The sequence below is a fragment of the Zea mays genome, chromosome 8, assembly GCF_902167145.1.
Source record: "Zea mays cultivar B73 chromosome 8, Zm-B73-REFERENCE-NAM-5.0, whole genome shotgun sequence".
Lineage (NCBI taxonomy): Eukaryota > Viridiplantae > Streptophyta > Magnoliopsida > Poales > Poaceae > Zea > Zea mays.
In genome coordinates this window covers 119,207,687-119,223,599 of record NC_050103.1, presented here as the reverse complement: position 1 = coordinate 119,223,599, position 15,913 = coordinate 119,207,687, and the positions used below count along the sequence as shown (strand labels likewise).

General features: G+C 43.5%; 2 protein-coding genes and 1 pseudogene across 2 annotated transcripts; 1 reads left to right on the top strand and 2 right to left on the bottom strand.

The window, feature by feature from the left end:
• Nucleotides 1-209: 209 nt before the first annotated feature.
• LOC100193566 (Cysteine--tRNA ligase 1 cytoplasmic) lies at nt 210-4,982 on the bottom strand. Its single transcript, NM_001358395.1, has 9 exons — nt 4,588-4,982; nt 3,629-3,692; nt 3,123-3,284; nt 2,640-2,810; nt 2,021-2,302; nt 1,744-1,869; nt 1,421-1,627; nt 780-980; nt 210-668 (listed from the first exon to the last, which is right to left on the bottom strand). The coding sequence occupies exons 1-9, from the start codon at nt 4,836-4,838 to the stop codon at nt 447-449; spliced, it is 1,686 nt and encodes a 561-aa protein (NP_001345324.1). The 5' UTR covers nt 4,839-4,982; the 3' UTR covers nt 210-446.
• Nucleotides 4,983-5,206: 224 nt separating this feature from the next.
• Nucleotides 5,207-8,133, top strand: LOC103635762 (probable mediator of RNA polymerase II transcription subunit 37c). The gene is made up of 2 exons (NM_001365157.1): nt 5,207-5,498; nt 6,240-8,133. Exons 1-2 carry the CDS (start codon nt 5,288-5,290, stop codon nt 7,976-7,978), a joined length of 1,950 nt encoding a protein of 649 aa, NP_001352086.1. The 5' UTR covers nt 5,207-5,287; the 3' UTR covers nt 7,979-8,133.
• A 616-nt stretch (nt 8,134-8,749) lies between these two features.
• Nucleotides 8,750-15,913, bottom strand: part of LOC109941853 (uncharacterized) — a 47,054-nt pseudogene continuing 39,890 nt past the window's right edge.

Below are 15,913 nucleotides of genomic sequence, written 5' to 3'. Positions count from 1 at the left end.
ATCTAACTATTAACTAATTTACCAAAAATAGCTAATAGCTAAACTATTAGCTAGAATGTTTAGATATCTCAACTAATTTTAGCCACTAACTATTAGCTCTAGTGCATTCAAACACTCTTTTAGTCACTGAAACTAAACGGGGTACCTTAGCGACTAAACTTTAGTGACTAAAGGAACCACCCGACACAAGCAAAGAGTACCAAAGTCTTATCCAAAACTAAAAACCAAACCTCCAAAGGAGTCAACTGTCAAGTATATATATGGGGTTCATTGCTTGTTATACAACCAGAAATGCATGTTTTAACTGGTGAGTCAACCTGGAACCCCTACCCTGTAGAATACCACATCCAGAGATGGCGATTTTTGTTAGTCTTCAAAATGCGATAACTGCCCTCAGGCAAAAATCTCATTTTACACCGCCATCACTTGTTGAGTCAGTGAGCTAATCATGACTCTTCAGACCGCTCTGGTTCGCATGGTCTCCATACTGTACCAGAAGGTTCGTCCATCAGGGCGATGCCTTTGGTAGCAAGGTTTTTCCTGATTCCATCAGATATCTCAAACTGCTTATTCTTCCTTGCGACATTTCTCTGCTCAATCTGCTCTTGCAATTGTTCTTCAGTCAGCCCTGCTCGCTTTAATGATTTGTCCTTCAATTGCTTCAGTACCTATGGACCAATAGTTTACTCGTTAAATATGTAGGTGGTCATCATAAACAGAAATACATTTCTAGACAATGGGATTATTTTATTTCTAGACATGTACATTGGCTTCAGTACCTCTGCCAAAGATGAAGATGGCATCAGACCAAGTATAGACAATTTGTTTTTAAGTTCTGTTTCCAGTGCAATCAGAGCTTGAATATAATCTTCTGGCTGTTTTTGCAATTGCTGTTGCTTCTGTTGCTGCTGCTTCTGCTGTTGCTGCTTCTTCTGCTGTTGCTGTTTCTTCTTTTGCTGTTCTATTTTTTGCTGCAGTTTCTGAATGTAGAAGTGGTGTTAGAGCATCTCAACAAGGTGTCTCGAAGTAGTGCCCCAAAAATCAAAATACTAGATCATTTAAAGTGTTTAGGACTTTAGGGCACAAAAAACAAATTGAGCTACAACAGTTAAGCTCTAAATCATGTATTTTAAAAAGTAAATTACATTATTAAGGAAATAAAACGTTGAGAATGATATAGAAAACAAGGATAGGGCACTAATCTAAGGTATAGTAGATTTAGGTCACTTTATGATGTGTCCTTTTTTATAAACATTTTTAAAATAGAGCACTGTTGAAACTGTTTTTTGAGTTAAGCCTATATATTAAGACAGGGCACTGATTTCAGGCAATGTTGGAGAGGCAAAGAAAAACGATAGTGTCACACAAGATTTCAAAACACTAAAACTTTGGAAGTTGGGAGAACAAGAGGCCACCATACCTTCAAATCATTCAGACTGCTGTTTATGGCCTTCAGCAGCTCCATGAAGCAACGGTCCAGAACATCTGTGGTTTTAAGATCATTCGACATATGTTTCAAGAATTCTGAATGGTGCTTACCAATCAGATTTTGCTCCTCAGACGGCACTGGGAGAGAGGTACCCTCTTCACGATATGTAGCTAACACTTCCTCACAGTCATATAGAGTCTACAAAAAATCAAGTGGACTGAATAAAGAAAAAGAAAATTCATGCTTAAAAGTCAAAACTTAAATCCAATAAATCACAAAATGACTATAATTTGAACCTAAAGTAAGCCAAGTACCTGATAAATGTAGTAGACACGATCAGATGCAATCTCAAGCGCTTGATCAGAATGGTTAACATCTGATCTATAATGTGTGCGCATCAAGAAAAATCTTAAAGCCATTGGATGGTAAAGAGCAATGATCTGAACAAAAACAGATGTTACAGATCTCAAGAGGAAGTTCAAACTGATACAAAGAACTAAAAAAGTAACAATTTGAGATCTGAAGGGAAAACTGAAAGTAAAAACTAATCACGATGACTAAACTAAAAGAAGACATGTGTTCACCACTTACATCTCTAATCGTGAAAAAGTTATTATCTGATTTTGCCATTTTTTTATCATCCTTGTTAACAAAGCCATTGTGCATCCAGCATTTGACCTCGCTATCAGGATAAGCTGCGCGGCTTTGTGCAAGCTCATTCTCATGATGAGGAAAAATCAAATCTTTCCCCCCACCATGAATATCGAATACATGTCCTAAATAGTGAGCACTCATTGCGCTGCATTCAATATGCCAACCTGGTCTTCCACGGCCCCAAGGGCTATCCCAAAAAGGTTCACCCTCCTTTGCAGCCTGAAACAATGGTTATTGAAGGATAAGAAAAAAAAAGTGACAACAATAAGCTAGATATCAGTTTGTTTCAGAAAACTACAGCTATTTGTGCTTAAAGTTCTGCAAAACTACAAATATTTGCAGTTTCGATTAACAGACCTACAACATTTTGCATGGACCCACATGTGTAGCCACACAAGTTATATTTGGAATAGCAAGTGGACCTGGATGTGGATAAGGTGGTTGTAATTCTGTGAAACTGATCCAAGAAGTTGTAGTGTCTTGATAGTTAGACCCAAGTAGCTGTAGTTTCATGAAATGAATTCAACTCTAGAAACATCAGTACTTCAAAACTTACTTTCCAGAGTGCGAAGTCTGCAGGATTACGCTTTCTTGTATCAAAAGCAACCCGTGCACCTGCCTGATTTTGATCAAATTTTCTTCCAGATAAACTGAGATATTCAGGAAAACTTTCAACTGAAAAGTAAACATCTCCTTCAATAGCATAGGCTTTGCCATTCTCCATTATCTGTCCAGAAACATAGACAAGATAGGAAAGACATGTGACATCAGAAGATATAAAAGGGGCAATTTTTGTACCGTCAGTAAGTTATGTGTGATTGTTCAATATCCTGGAACTGGATAAAATGAGCAAAATAATGGGTTTAACTTGTATGGTGGCAAATAATGTTATCATCAGTGTTAATTTTGATTGCAACAGACAGTGTAGAGCTTCCAATCAAAGCCATGGAGCACCAGGAAAATTACAACAGCTGCAAGGTATCATGAAAACAATAAGTAAACAAATTTTACATCAGTTAGGTTTGGAGCAATGTTGTACCTGTGTTATCAACTTTATAATATGCTCAATGTGTTCTGTTACCCGTGGCTCGCAGGTAGGAGGCAAGCACTGGAGCTCAGTCATGTCAAGAAGAAATTCATTGATAAACTGGCTACTCAAGCTTGTTACTGTTTCACCGCGTTCATTGGCACGCTTAATAATCTGTCAAAAAGGTAAGAAATAATTTTATCCAAATTTCTGCCAAGATATATTGGGAAAGAAAATTAAAATTTATATTAAGCATGCAACATACTGGAAAAATAAAGTATTTTGTAAATACTGGTGTCTGATCTATGAACAATGGTAACGGAAAAGAACAGATGAAATGGCACTGGTGACACTCCGACTAAGAGGAAAGTACAAGATTGTTGAACCCAGAAACAAATTAGTCTACAGATGGCACTGTCACAAATAAGACTGTTCCTTCCATTTTGATGCCTCGAGAAGTTTTCCTTTCTTCTCAACTACTAAAATGTAACTCTAGAATAGTGTGAACAAATTGTTACCTTGTCATCAATATCCGTGAAATTACGGACATATTCAACTTCATACCCCAAGAATTTAAGGTACCTACAAGGAATGTGAGACCAATTATGTTATAAAATAAATATGTTATGAAAACTCAAGAAGCAAAGATAGCAACACGACTCAATATTATGCTTTAACTCAGATAGTCTTTTGAAAAATCTATTGAAATATTAATGTAATGTATACAGTATACTTAACATTGCAGGTTTAATTCAAAACAGCACCACATGACCGTAGTACTAACATGATAAGGTTAGCTTGCTCGAAGTGTTCTGAACATATTGGCATGTTGATGTACTCCCTCTGTCCCAAAAAAAAACAATTTCTAGAATCATCCTAAATGAACTATCTTAAGTTTGACCAAGTATCATTGGATACACCATGAAGATGTTTTTCCTTATTTGGTGTCATAAAGTGGATCAAACTTAAATTAGTTTGACATAAATCAGCTCTAGAAGTTTATTTATTTTGGGATAAGTGAATACATAAAAAAGAGTCCATGACAATGAAAAATACAGCATGGCCAGATTTCAAATGCTTAATCAGTCAGCAATAACTACTCCATCAAACATGTATTTAGATATAGAATCCAGAGGCTACTAGCAACTAATACAGTTTAAACATAGCCTGGATCCAGCTATCTTGAACATCCAAACCCGAGCATGACAAAACACACAAACCAACTACTGCAGCACCACACTGAAACAACGCTACTAAACAATTCCCAATCTCGAGCACTAAATTGAGAAATCACCAACATGTGAGCAGCATGTACAATCGGGGTCCAGAGCGCATCCAAATCTAGAACTAAATCTTACTCTACGCATTTTAGAGCATAGACGGATAGCTCTCTAGTAGGCTAGTAGACGATCAGGCTAACTGCGTATATGCCAAGACAAAAAGGGCCGCCAGATCCGAGAGTTGCTGGGATTGGTACCTGTAGAGGACGTCGAAGGCGACGTAGGCACGCGCGTGGCCGATGTGGCTAAAGTCGTAGGGAGTGACGCCACAGACGTACATCCCTACCTTCCCCTCTACCCGGGGCTGGAATGGCTCCTCCCTCTTCGTAAAGGAGTTAAATAATAAGAGCTGCGGCGGCGCCGTCGCCTCCGCTATGGTTGCGGACGGCGGCGACTGGGCCTCCTTCGCCATGGTGGCGGAAAGTGGAGCCTGGACCTCCTCGGCCATGGTGGTCGCACGCGCTAACCTAGAAGCCCCAGAGGCCAGACAGACGCGGAAGGGGATTTGCGGCGGCGGCGGCGGCGGGGACAGGGGAGTCGTCGAGAGAAGGCAGGGCAAAGTTCAGGTGGAAGTGAGTGGCAAGTGGGTTCGATGGGCCAAGCCACTGCCCACTGCGGCCCGTCGAAACACGGTTTCCTCTTTCTCATTCGGTTCAACCAACACCCTCCACTCCTCCAGAGCCTTCCAGAACCCCAATCTAACGGCCAAGGTCGCCCCGTGCCCGAATCTTCTGGACGCGCCATCTCCTCAATAAAACCTCCTCGGCTCCTCCAGTGTCCCTCGTCTCTCGCCTGAGAAAAAAAAAATCCACGAACCAATTTCTCAGCAACCAGCAGCACGACCTGTGAGGGTTCGAAGGAAGTAGCAGTGTTTTTTGTTCCTAGAGGGAGGAAGAGATGGCAAAGGGGGAGGGGCCGGCGATCGGGATCGACCTGGGAACGACGTACTCGTGTGTCGGCGTGTGGCAGCACGACCGCGTCGAGATCATCGCCAACGACCAGGGGAACCGCACCACGCCGTCCTACGTCGCCTTCACCGACACCGAGCGGCTCATCGGCGATGCCGCCAAGAACCAGGTCGCCATGAACCCCACCAACACCGTATTTGGTACGTGTCAGATGACATCCTCTTCACTTCTGTTTCCTTTCATTTCACTGAACTTAGAATGCCCAATTAGCAGTCTAGCACTAAGGTTGTTTGATTCCATGCTGCGGGATTTTCCACTAATAATCGATGATGCAGAGTTTTACTTTAATCATTTGCTGCATAGTTTCACATTGATGTCGATGCTTCAGATGCTTGTAGATCTATCGAAATTTGTTTCAGTGAGCGACTTCTGCTCTGTTTCTATGGCAACATGAGCAGCACTAAACTTGGAGATCTGATTTGTTCAGTGTGAGCAGTAGCTGCTTGTTTATGTTCTAGATTTGAGTAGGATCGGATAGGATTAACGATTAGGTGGATGCGAGCTGATTTGTGGAATTCGTCGAACTATGTCTCCGGTGCCTTCATGTAATCCCTTTTTGAACTTCCTAATAGTAACTGCAGTAAGATTTTTTTTCCCTGATCAGATTTGCAGTCAGTAGTTTCCATTGTCGCCCCTGGTGTAGCCATTATATATCTGCTTTGATGGATTGCACATTTTTTGAACTGAATTTCTACTGGAACTCTGTCCTTCAGAAATTGTCACTGTCACCTTGGTTAGTAATTTCACACTGCAGTATTCGAAAATATACCTTACCTGATCATTGAAAATATACCTTAGCTGATATGCCATATTGAACTGTGTTTTTTCTTCAATCGTTAGACTCCTTGCTGACAGATGTCGCTCTTCCTGGATGCCTGCAGACGCAAAGCGGTTGATTGGTAGGAGGTTCTCGGACCCTTCCGTTCAGAGTGATATGAAGCTATGGCCATTCAAGGTCGTGGCGGGCCCTGGCGACAAGCCGATGATCGTGGTTAGCTACAAGGGTGAGGATAAGCAGTTCTCTGCCGAGGAGATCTCCTCTATGGTGCTGACCAAGATGAAGGAGATCGCTGAGGCCTACCTCGGCTCCACCATCAAGAATGCCGTGGTCACCGTGCCTGCCTATTTCAACGACTCGCAGAGGCAGGCCACCAAGGATGCCGGCGTCATCTCCGGGCTCAACGTGATGCGTATCATCAACGAGCCCACCGCCGCGGCCATTGCCTACGGGCTCGACAAAAAGGCCACCAGCAGCGGCGAGAAGAACGTGCTCATCTTCGACCTCGGTGGTGGCACCTTCGATGTGTCGCTCTTGACCATCGAGGAGGGCATCTTCGAGGTGAAGGCCACCGCCGGTGATACCCATCTGGGTGGGGAGGACTTCGACAACCGCATGGTCAACCACTTCGTCCAGGAGTTCAAGCGCAAGCACAAGAAGGACATCAGCGGCAACCCGCGCGCGCTGCGGCGTCTGCGGACGGCCTGCGAGCGGGCCAAGCGCACGCTGTCGTCCACCGCGCAGACCACCATCGAGATCGACTCGCTGTACGAGGGCATCGACTTCTACACCACCATCACCCGCGCCCGGTTCGAGGAGCTGAACATGGACCTCTTCCGCAAGTGCATGGAGCCCGTGGAGAAATGCCTCCGCGATGCCAAGATGGACAAGAGCACCGTGCACGACGTGGTGCTCGTGGGCGGCTCCACGCGCATCCCCAAGGTGCAGCAGCTGCTCCAGGACTTCTTCAACGGCAAGGAGCTCTGCAAGAGCATCAACCCTGACGAGGCCGTGGCGTACGGTGCTGCTGTCCAGGCCGCCATCCTGAGCGGCGAGGGCAACGAGAAGGTGCAGGACCTGCTCCTTCTGGACGTCACCCCGCTGTCCCTGGGCCTGGAGACTGCCGGCGGCGTGATGACCGTGCTGATCCCTCGCAACACCACCATACCAACGAAGAAGGAGCAGGTGTTCTCCACCTACTCCGACAACCAGCCGGGGGTGCTGATCCAGGTGTACGAGGGAGAGCGCGCCAGGACCAAGGACAACAACCTCCTTGGCAAGTTCGAGCTGTCCGGCATCCCGCCGGCGCCTCGCGGCGTGCCCCAGATCACCGTGTGCTTCGACATCGACGCCAACGGCATTCTGAACGTATCAGCGGAGGACAAGACTACAGGACAGAAAAACAAGATCACCATCACCAACGACAAGGGGCGGCTGAGCAAGGAGGAGATCGAGAAGATGGTGAAGGAGGCGGAGAAGTACAAGGCGGAGGACGAGGAGCATAAGAAGAAGGTGGACGCCAAGAACTCGCTGGAGAACTACGCGTACAACATGCGCAACACCATCAAGGACGACAAGATCGCCTCCAAGCTAGGTGCGGATGACAAGAAGCGCATCGAGAACGCCGTGGACGGTGCCATCAGCTGGCTGGACAGCAACCAGCTCGCGGAGGTGGACGAGTTCGAGGACAAGATGAAGGAGCTGGAGGGCATCTGCAACCCCATCATCGCCAAGATGTACCAGGGCGCTGGCGCGGACATGGGTGCTGCTGCCGGCATGGACGAGGACGCACCGGCCGCCGGCGGCAGCGCCGCTGGCCCCAAGATCGAGGAGGTCGACTAAGTGCTTCCACCTGTGGTCGTGTTATCGTGGTAGAAGTTGAATTGCTTCTGTTTCTGTGGGAACAGTAAACTCTGAGGTTGTGGTTGATCTGATGATACTTTTCTAATTGGTTCCCCTTCCTTCCCTGAGATTTTATAGTTGTTTGCTCGTTTGCATGTTTTTTTGTCCCTTAAGAAGTGTTTATTAAGCTGCAGGGCCTCCAGCTAGAGGCGCACGAAGGATCGTTCTTTTTTGCAATTTGCTTGTCACCATGATCGCGCGGGAGTAATATGTAAAAAAACATTGCGAGCACTTTTTCTTTTATTGGTCTTGATGATAGCGATCCTGACACAAATATTTGACTTCCGTTATCTTTTCTCATGAAGGCTGTAGGCAGTCCACACTGCAGAGAGCATCGCACTCGGTGCTGAGGATCAATGTTGGTGAGTAAAGCTGCCCTGATGGAGATAGTCTGGGGAGCCATTTTTCATTAATAGCGCCATAACAAGTTGCGAGAATTTGACAGGATATGATTTTTCTAAGCATATATTATCTCTATTTTAGATTATAAAATATTTTAGTTCTTAGATATATATTTTTTATTATATATATAGATATAGTATATCTCTAAATATATAATAAAAATAGTTTTAAAATAAATTAAATTACAATTTAAAGTATAGAGTTTTTTGTGCATTTTAATCTTTTGTATCGCTATTACCTTGTTAAAGGTTTTGTAATGGCGAAGGATATCTATATTTTTTTAAGAAAATAATCTATTGTTATTTGTTTGGTTGTGAAACAGACTAGGACGAGATAGAATGGTCCTTGGGTTGGGGATTGAATAATTCCAGGTATTGTTTGGTTGGAGGGATGGGACGACCCTTTTTTTTAGAGATAACTAGCGATGGATCGATCATGTCCTTCGTTTCGTTTGAGAGATAACAGAGGATGGTTTGATCCTATCCTTTATTTAGTTTGAGAGATAACTATTACTCTGAAGGGTTGTTAAGACTTGAAATTTGAAATCTTTCACAAATTTGTCCTCCACAAAAAATGGAATTCAACCAAAATGCTTGCAGCCATTGCCCCAATCTCATGATATGTTACAACTAATATTAAGTCCACAGAACACATTATTAACTCCACACGGCACATAATAATGTGTCCTAAACTTACACATGATATCAAGTTCAAGGCTTCCACAAAATCCACACATACTTAGACCACAATTCATTATTCGATGTGGTTCAAGCAAAAGAACCGTCCAAGCCTATCTACTAACTGCCCTCACACTCCTGAGAACTTTTCACTGACGAAATTGCGAGCCATATTAACTTGTGGCCGAAAGGCAGCTTGTTGAAGGCTCTAGGAATGTGAGTGTGCACCACCAAATAAATAAATAATTGAAATACAAAGATATGCGGGTCTCTCAAAACCTGCAAAGTTTAGCAAATTATCAAAAAATATGTTACAATAGTTTTCAGGTTTTAGGTTACAATAGTTTTATTGGACAAACGGAACACCAGATAATGGCATCACAAATAGGTTACAACAAGGTATAACAGGAATGACCAATTTTTAGGTTACAATAGTTTTCATGTTTTAGGTGTCAGGTTTTAGGTTACAACAAGTGAACAGAGCAAACTGTGGCAACCTTCTCGATAGCATTGAACAGAGCAAACAGGTTACAACATCTGAAGTTAAGAACAGAGTACACACACCTAAAAGGTTTATCAAACTATCAAAAAGATCATCTGGCACATCAGTGTCCCCCGTGGCAACCTTCTCAACAACATTGGATAAGGTATCCCCAACACTTTTGAATGCGGCAATCAACCCCTCATCTTCACTATCATGTTTTTTGACATCTTCTTGGTCTTGCTTGTAGAAGATATTGTGACATTATTGAAAGGGAAATAGGATTTAACCTTTTCCTATAAATGATTTTGGTGGTTGAATGCCCAACACAAATAATTGGACTAACTAGTTTGCTCTAGATTATATATTCTACAGGTGCCAAATGTTCAACACAAACCAATAAAAAGATCAAAGCTAGGGTTCAAAAGAAAGGAGCAAAAGAAACCGAAGAGAACCCTGGTCTGGCGCACCGGACTGTCCGGTGCACCAGGGGCGAGCGACTCCAACTCTTCACCTTCGGGTTTCTGAGGCCGCGCTCCACTATAATTCACTGGACTATCTGGTGTGCCAGTGGAGCAACGGCTAGCCAGTGCAACGGTCGGCTCCAACGGTCGTCGGTGTGCGGACAGTTTGCAAAGAGTCAGAGCAGCCGCCAGAAGGCGCACCGGACTGTCTGGTGCCCCCAAGAAGTCAAATCTCCAACGGTCGAAACCGTCAGAACCCTAACGGTTGGGTGACGTGGCTGGCGCACCGGACAATGTCCGGTGGCGCACCGGACTGTCCGGTGCACCCATCGACAGCAGCCTTCCCTAATGGTTAAATTGGTGGTTGGGGCTATAAATACCCCCAACCACCTCCACTCCAACCATCCAAGCATTCACTACTTCTCATTCAATACAAGAGCAATAGACACCACTCCAAAGACAAAATTCAAGAGATCGATTCGCTTAAAGTCGCAAAATCCACTCTAGCGCATTTAGACTTGTGAGAGGACCATTTGTGTTTCCTTGTGCTCTTGTTTGAGAGAGGGAAAGGGTTGAAAGAGACCCGGTCTTTGTGACCACCTCAACGGGGACTAGGTTTTTTGGAACCGAACCTCGGTAAAACAAATCACCGTGTCATCCGCTTTATTTTCTTGGTTGATTTGTTTTCCCCTCTCTCTCTCGGCCTTAACTTTTATTCTAACGCTAATCCCAGAAAGGGTTGAAAGAGACCCGGTCTTTGTGACCACCTCAACGGGGACTAGGTTCTTTGGAACCGAACCTCGGTAAAACAAATCACCGTGTCATCCGCTTTATTTTCTTGGTTGATTTGTTTTCCCCTCTCTCCCGGACTTAACTTTTATTCTAACGCTAACCCCGGCTTGTAGTGTGCTTAAAGTTTGTAAATTTCAGTTTCCGCCTATCCACCCCCCCCCCCCTCTAGGCAACTTTCAATTGGTATCAAAGCCCTGTACTTCATTAGAGTCTAACCACTCGAAGTGGTATCGGGAGGATCCGCCAAGAGGAAGATGGAAACGGCCACAAGCCACGGGAAGGCTCCATCAAGGGAGTCCGGCGCCAAAGGAAGGGAGGACTCACCTCCCCGCGTCAAGTCGCACCACAGTGGCGACAGAAAGAAGAAAATGAAGAAAGTGGTCTACTACGAGACCGATTATTCGTCTCCCTCCACATCCGGCTCCGACGCACCGTCCGTCACTTCTAAGCGCCATGAGTGCAAGAAGTTTAGTAAGATCCCCTTACGCTATCCCCGCATTTCCAAACGCACTCCTTTACTTTCCGTCCCATTAGGCAAACCACCGGTTTTTTATGGTGAAGATTATTGTATGTGGAGTGATTATATGAGGCATCACCTAACCTCACTCCACGCTTGCATATGGGACATTGTTGAGTTTGGAGCGCAGGTACCATCCGTGGGGGACGAAGGCTACGACTCGGACGAGGTTGCCCAAATCCGACAGTTTGACTCCCAAGCCACCACTATACTCCTTGTCTCTCTATGTCGAGAGGAGTATAACAAGGTGCAAGGGCTAAAAAGTGCCAAGGAGATTTGGGATGTACTAAAAACCGCGCATGAAGGGGATGAGGTGACCAAGATCACTAAGCGGGAAACGATCGAGGGGGAGCTCGATCGTTTCATCCTCAACCAAGGAGAAGAGCCACAAGCAATGTCTCAAGACCTTGGTCAACCAAGTGCGCAACCTCGGGACCACAAAATGGGATGACCATGAGATGGTCAAGGTTATTCTAAGATCCCTTGTTTTTCGCAATCCTACTCAAGTACAATTAATTCGTGGGGATCCTAGATACAAATTAATGTCTCCCGAGGAAGTGATAGGAAAGTTTGTGAGCTTTGAATTGTGATCAAAAGTTCCAAACAAATCGTCCGCTTGGAGCAAGGCGGCACCTCCACACTCGAGGTGCAACCCGACGCATTCAATGCGACAGAGGAGAAGAAAGAAGAGTCTACATCAAGTAGGCTCCCCATCGACGCTTCCAAGCTCGACAACGAGGAAATGGCGCTCATCATAAAGAGCTTTCGCCAAATCCTCAAGCAAAGGAAGGGGAGAGACTATAAGCCCCGTTCCAAAAGGGTGTGCTACAAGTGTGGTAAGCCCGGTCATTTTATCGCAAAATGTCATATATCTAGTGACAGGGGCGACGACAAGAAGGGAAAGAGGAAGGAGAAGAAGAGATACTACAAGAAGAAGGGTGACGATGCCTATGTGTGTCGGGAATGGGACTCCGACATGAGCTCCACCGACTCCTCCTCCGATGAGGACGCCGCCAACATCACCGTCAACAAAGGTCTCCTCTTCCCCAACGTCGGCCACAAGTGCCTCATGGCAAAGGACGACAAAAGGAAGAAGGTAAAATCTTGAGCCTCTACCAAATATACAACATCTAGTGATGAGGGTAGCTCTAGTGATAATGAAGATAACTTGTTTAGTCTTTTTGCCAACCTTAACATGCAACAAAAAGAAAAATTAAATGAATTAATAGGTGCTATTCATGAGAAGGATGAACTCTTGGATAGCCAAAAGGAATTCCTTATTAAGGAAAATAAAAAAGCATGTTAAGGTAAAGAATGCTTATACTCAGGAAGTAGAAAAGAATGAAAATTTGACTAAGGAGCTTAGCATTTGCCATGACACCATTTTCAACCTTAGAAATGAGAACGGTAATTTATTTGCTAAGGTTGAAAAATCAAATGTTTGTCATGATTCAATTGTCAATCTTAAAAATGATAATGCTAGTTTAATTGCTAAGATTGATAAATTGAATGAATCAATTTCTAGCCTTAAAATTAAAAATGCTAGTTTAATTTCAAAGGCTAAGGAATTGAATTTTGCAATGTTTCTATTTCCAATCTTAGAAATGAGAATGATGTTTTACATGCTAAGATTGATGAATTAAATGTTTGTAAACCCTCTACATCTACTATTGATCATGTCACTGTTTGTACAAGATGTAGAGACATTAATGTTGATGTTATTCATGATCACCTAGCTTTAATTAAACAACAAAATGATCATATAGCACAACTAACTAGTAAAATTAATGAGCATGAGATAGAAAATGAGAAATTTAAATTTGCTAGGAGCATGCTCTATAATGGGAGACGTCCTGGCATCAAGAATGGCATTGGTTTCCAACAGGGAAGCAATGTCAAAATTAATGCCCCTAAGACATTGTCTAGTTTTGTTAAGGGCAAGGCTCCCATGGCTCAGGATAACAAGAGCTATATTTTATATCCTGCTGGTTATCCTGAGAATAAGATTAGGAGAATTCATGCTAGGAAACCTCATAATGTTTCACACCATGCTTTTATGTATAAAAATGAGGCATCTAGCTCTAGGCATTCTACCCATGTTAATATGCCTAAAAAGAAATCTCCTACTGCATCAAATGAACCTAATGTTTCATTTAAAACTTTTGATGCTTCTTATGTTTTAACTAACAAATCAGGCAAAGTAGTTGCCAAATATGCTGGGGGCAAACACAAGGGGTTAAAGACTTGTGTTTGGGTACCCAAGGTGCTTGTTTCTAATGTGAAGGGACCCAAGACCGTTTGGGTACCTAAGAACAAGGCCTAAATTGTTTTGTAGGTTTATGCATCCAAGGGCTCAAGTTGGATCATTGATAGCGGATGCACAAACCACATGACAGGGGAGAAAAGAATGTTCTCCTCCTATGAGAAAAACGAAGATCCCCAAAGAGCTATCACATTCGGGGATGGAAATCAAGGTTTGGACAAAAGACTTGGTAAAATTGCTATATCTCCTGACCATTCTATTTCCAGTGTTTTTTTGTAGATTCTTTAGATTACAATTTGCTTTCTGTTTATCAATTATGTAAAATGGGCTACAACTGTCTTTTTACGGATATAGGTGTTACCTTTCTTTAGAAGAAGTGATGATTCAGTAGCATTTTAGGGAGTATTAGAGGGTCAGCTATACTTAGTTGATTTTAATAAAGCTGAACTCGATACTTACTTAATTGCTAAGACTAATATGGCTTGGCTATGACATCGCCGACTAGCCCATATTGGGATGAAGAATCTTCACAAGCTTCTAAAGGGAGAACACATTTTGGGACTAACAAATGTTCATTTTGAGAAAGACAGGGTTTGTAGTGCATGTCAAGCAGGAAAGCAAGTTGGCATCCATCATCCACACAAGAACATCATGACGACCGACAGACCGCTTGATCTACTCCACATGGATTTATTTGGCCCGATTGCTTACATAAGCATCGGCGGGAGTAAGTATTGTCTTGTAATTGTGGATGATTATTCTCGCTTCACTTGGGTATTCTTTTTACAAGAAAAATCTCAAACCCAAGAGACTTTGAAGGGATTCTTGAGACGAGCTCAAAATGAGTTCGGATTAAGGATCAAGAAAATAATAAGCGATAATGGGACGGAGTTCAAGAACTCTCAAATTGAAGGCTTCCTTGAGGAGGAGGGCATCAAGCATGAGTTCTCTTCTCCCTACACACCTCAACAAAATGGTATAGTGGAGAGGAAGAATAGAACTCTACTGGATATGGCGAGGACCATGCTTGATGAATATAAGACTCCGGACCGGTTTTGGGCTGAGGCGATTAACACCGCCTGCTACTCCATCAACCGGCTCTACCTTCACCGAATCCTCAAGAAGACATCTTATGAACTCCTCACCGGTAAAAAGCCCAATATTTCATATTTTAGAGTCTTTGGTAGCAAATGTTTTATTCTTATTAAAAGAGGTAGAAAATCCAAATTTGCTCCTAAGGCTGTAGAAGGCTTTTTACTTGGTTATGACTCGAACACAAGGGCATATAGAGTCTTCATCAAATCCATTGGATTAGTTGAGGTTTCTTGTGACATTGTGTTTGATGAGACTAATGGCTCCCAAGTGGAGCAAGTTGATCTTGATGAGCTAGATGATGAAGAAGCTCCATGCGTCGCGCTAAGGAACATGTCCATTGGGGATGTGTGTCCTAAGGAATCCAAAGAGCCCACACAAGCACAAGATCAACTATCATCTTCCATACAAACATCTCCACCAACCCAAGATGAGGATCAAGCTCAAGACAATGAAGAAGAAGATCAAGACAATGAGCCACCTCAAGAGGAGGACAATGATCAAGGGGGAGATGACAATAATCAAGACAAGGAAGATTATCAAGAAGAACAGGGTCAAAGACCGCCATACCCAAGAGTCCATCAAGCGATTCAAAGAGATCACCCCGTGAACTCCATCCTTGGTGATATTCATAAGGGGTAACAACTCGATCTCGAGTCGCACATTTTTGTGAACATTACTCTTTTGTGTCTTCTATTGAGCCATACAGGGTGGAAGATGCATTAAGAGATTTGGATTGGGTGTTGGCAATGCAAGAGGAGCTCAACAACTTCACGAGGAATGAGGTATGACATTTAGTTCCACGTCCTAACCAGAATGTTGTAGGAACCAAGTGGGTATTCCGCAACAAGCAAGATGAGCATGGTGTGGTGACAAGGAACAAATCCCGACTTGTGGCCAAGGGATATTCACAAGTCGAAGGTTTGGATTTCGGTGAAACCTATGCACCCGTAGCTAGTCTTGAGTCAATTCGCATATTACTTACCTATGCTACTTACCATGGCTTCAAGCTTTATCAAATGGACGTGAAGAGTGCCTTCCTCAATGGACCAATCAAGGAAGAGGTCTATGTTGATCTACCTCCCGACATTGAAGATAGTGAGTACCCTAACCACGTGTATAAACTCTTAAAGGTGCTTTATGGTCTCAAGCAAGCCCCAAGAGCATGGTATGAATGCCTAAGAGTT

Coding starts and splice junctions, on each gene's coding strand:
- LOC100193566 (NM_001358395.1), bottom strand. CDS start 4,838: ATGGCCGAGGAGGTCCAGGCTCCACTTTCCGCCACCATGGCGAAGGAG. Junction 3,285..3,628: donor TCACGGATATTGATGACAAG/GTAACAATTTGT, acceptor CCTTTTTGACAG/ATTATTAAGCGTGCCAATGA. Junction 1,870..2,020: donor ACTTTTTCACGATTAGAGAT/GTAAGTGGTGAA, acceptor GTTTTTGTTCAG/ATCATTGCTCTTTACCATCC.
- LOC103635762 (NM_001365157.1), top strand. CDS start 5,288: ATGGCAAAGGGGGAGGGGCCGGCGATCGGGATCGACCTGGGAACGACG. Junction 5,499..6,239: donor CCCCACCAACACCGTATTTG/GTACGTGTCAGA, acceptor GGATGCCTGCAG/ACGCAAAGCGGTTGATTGGT.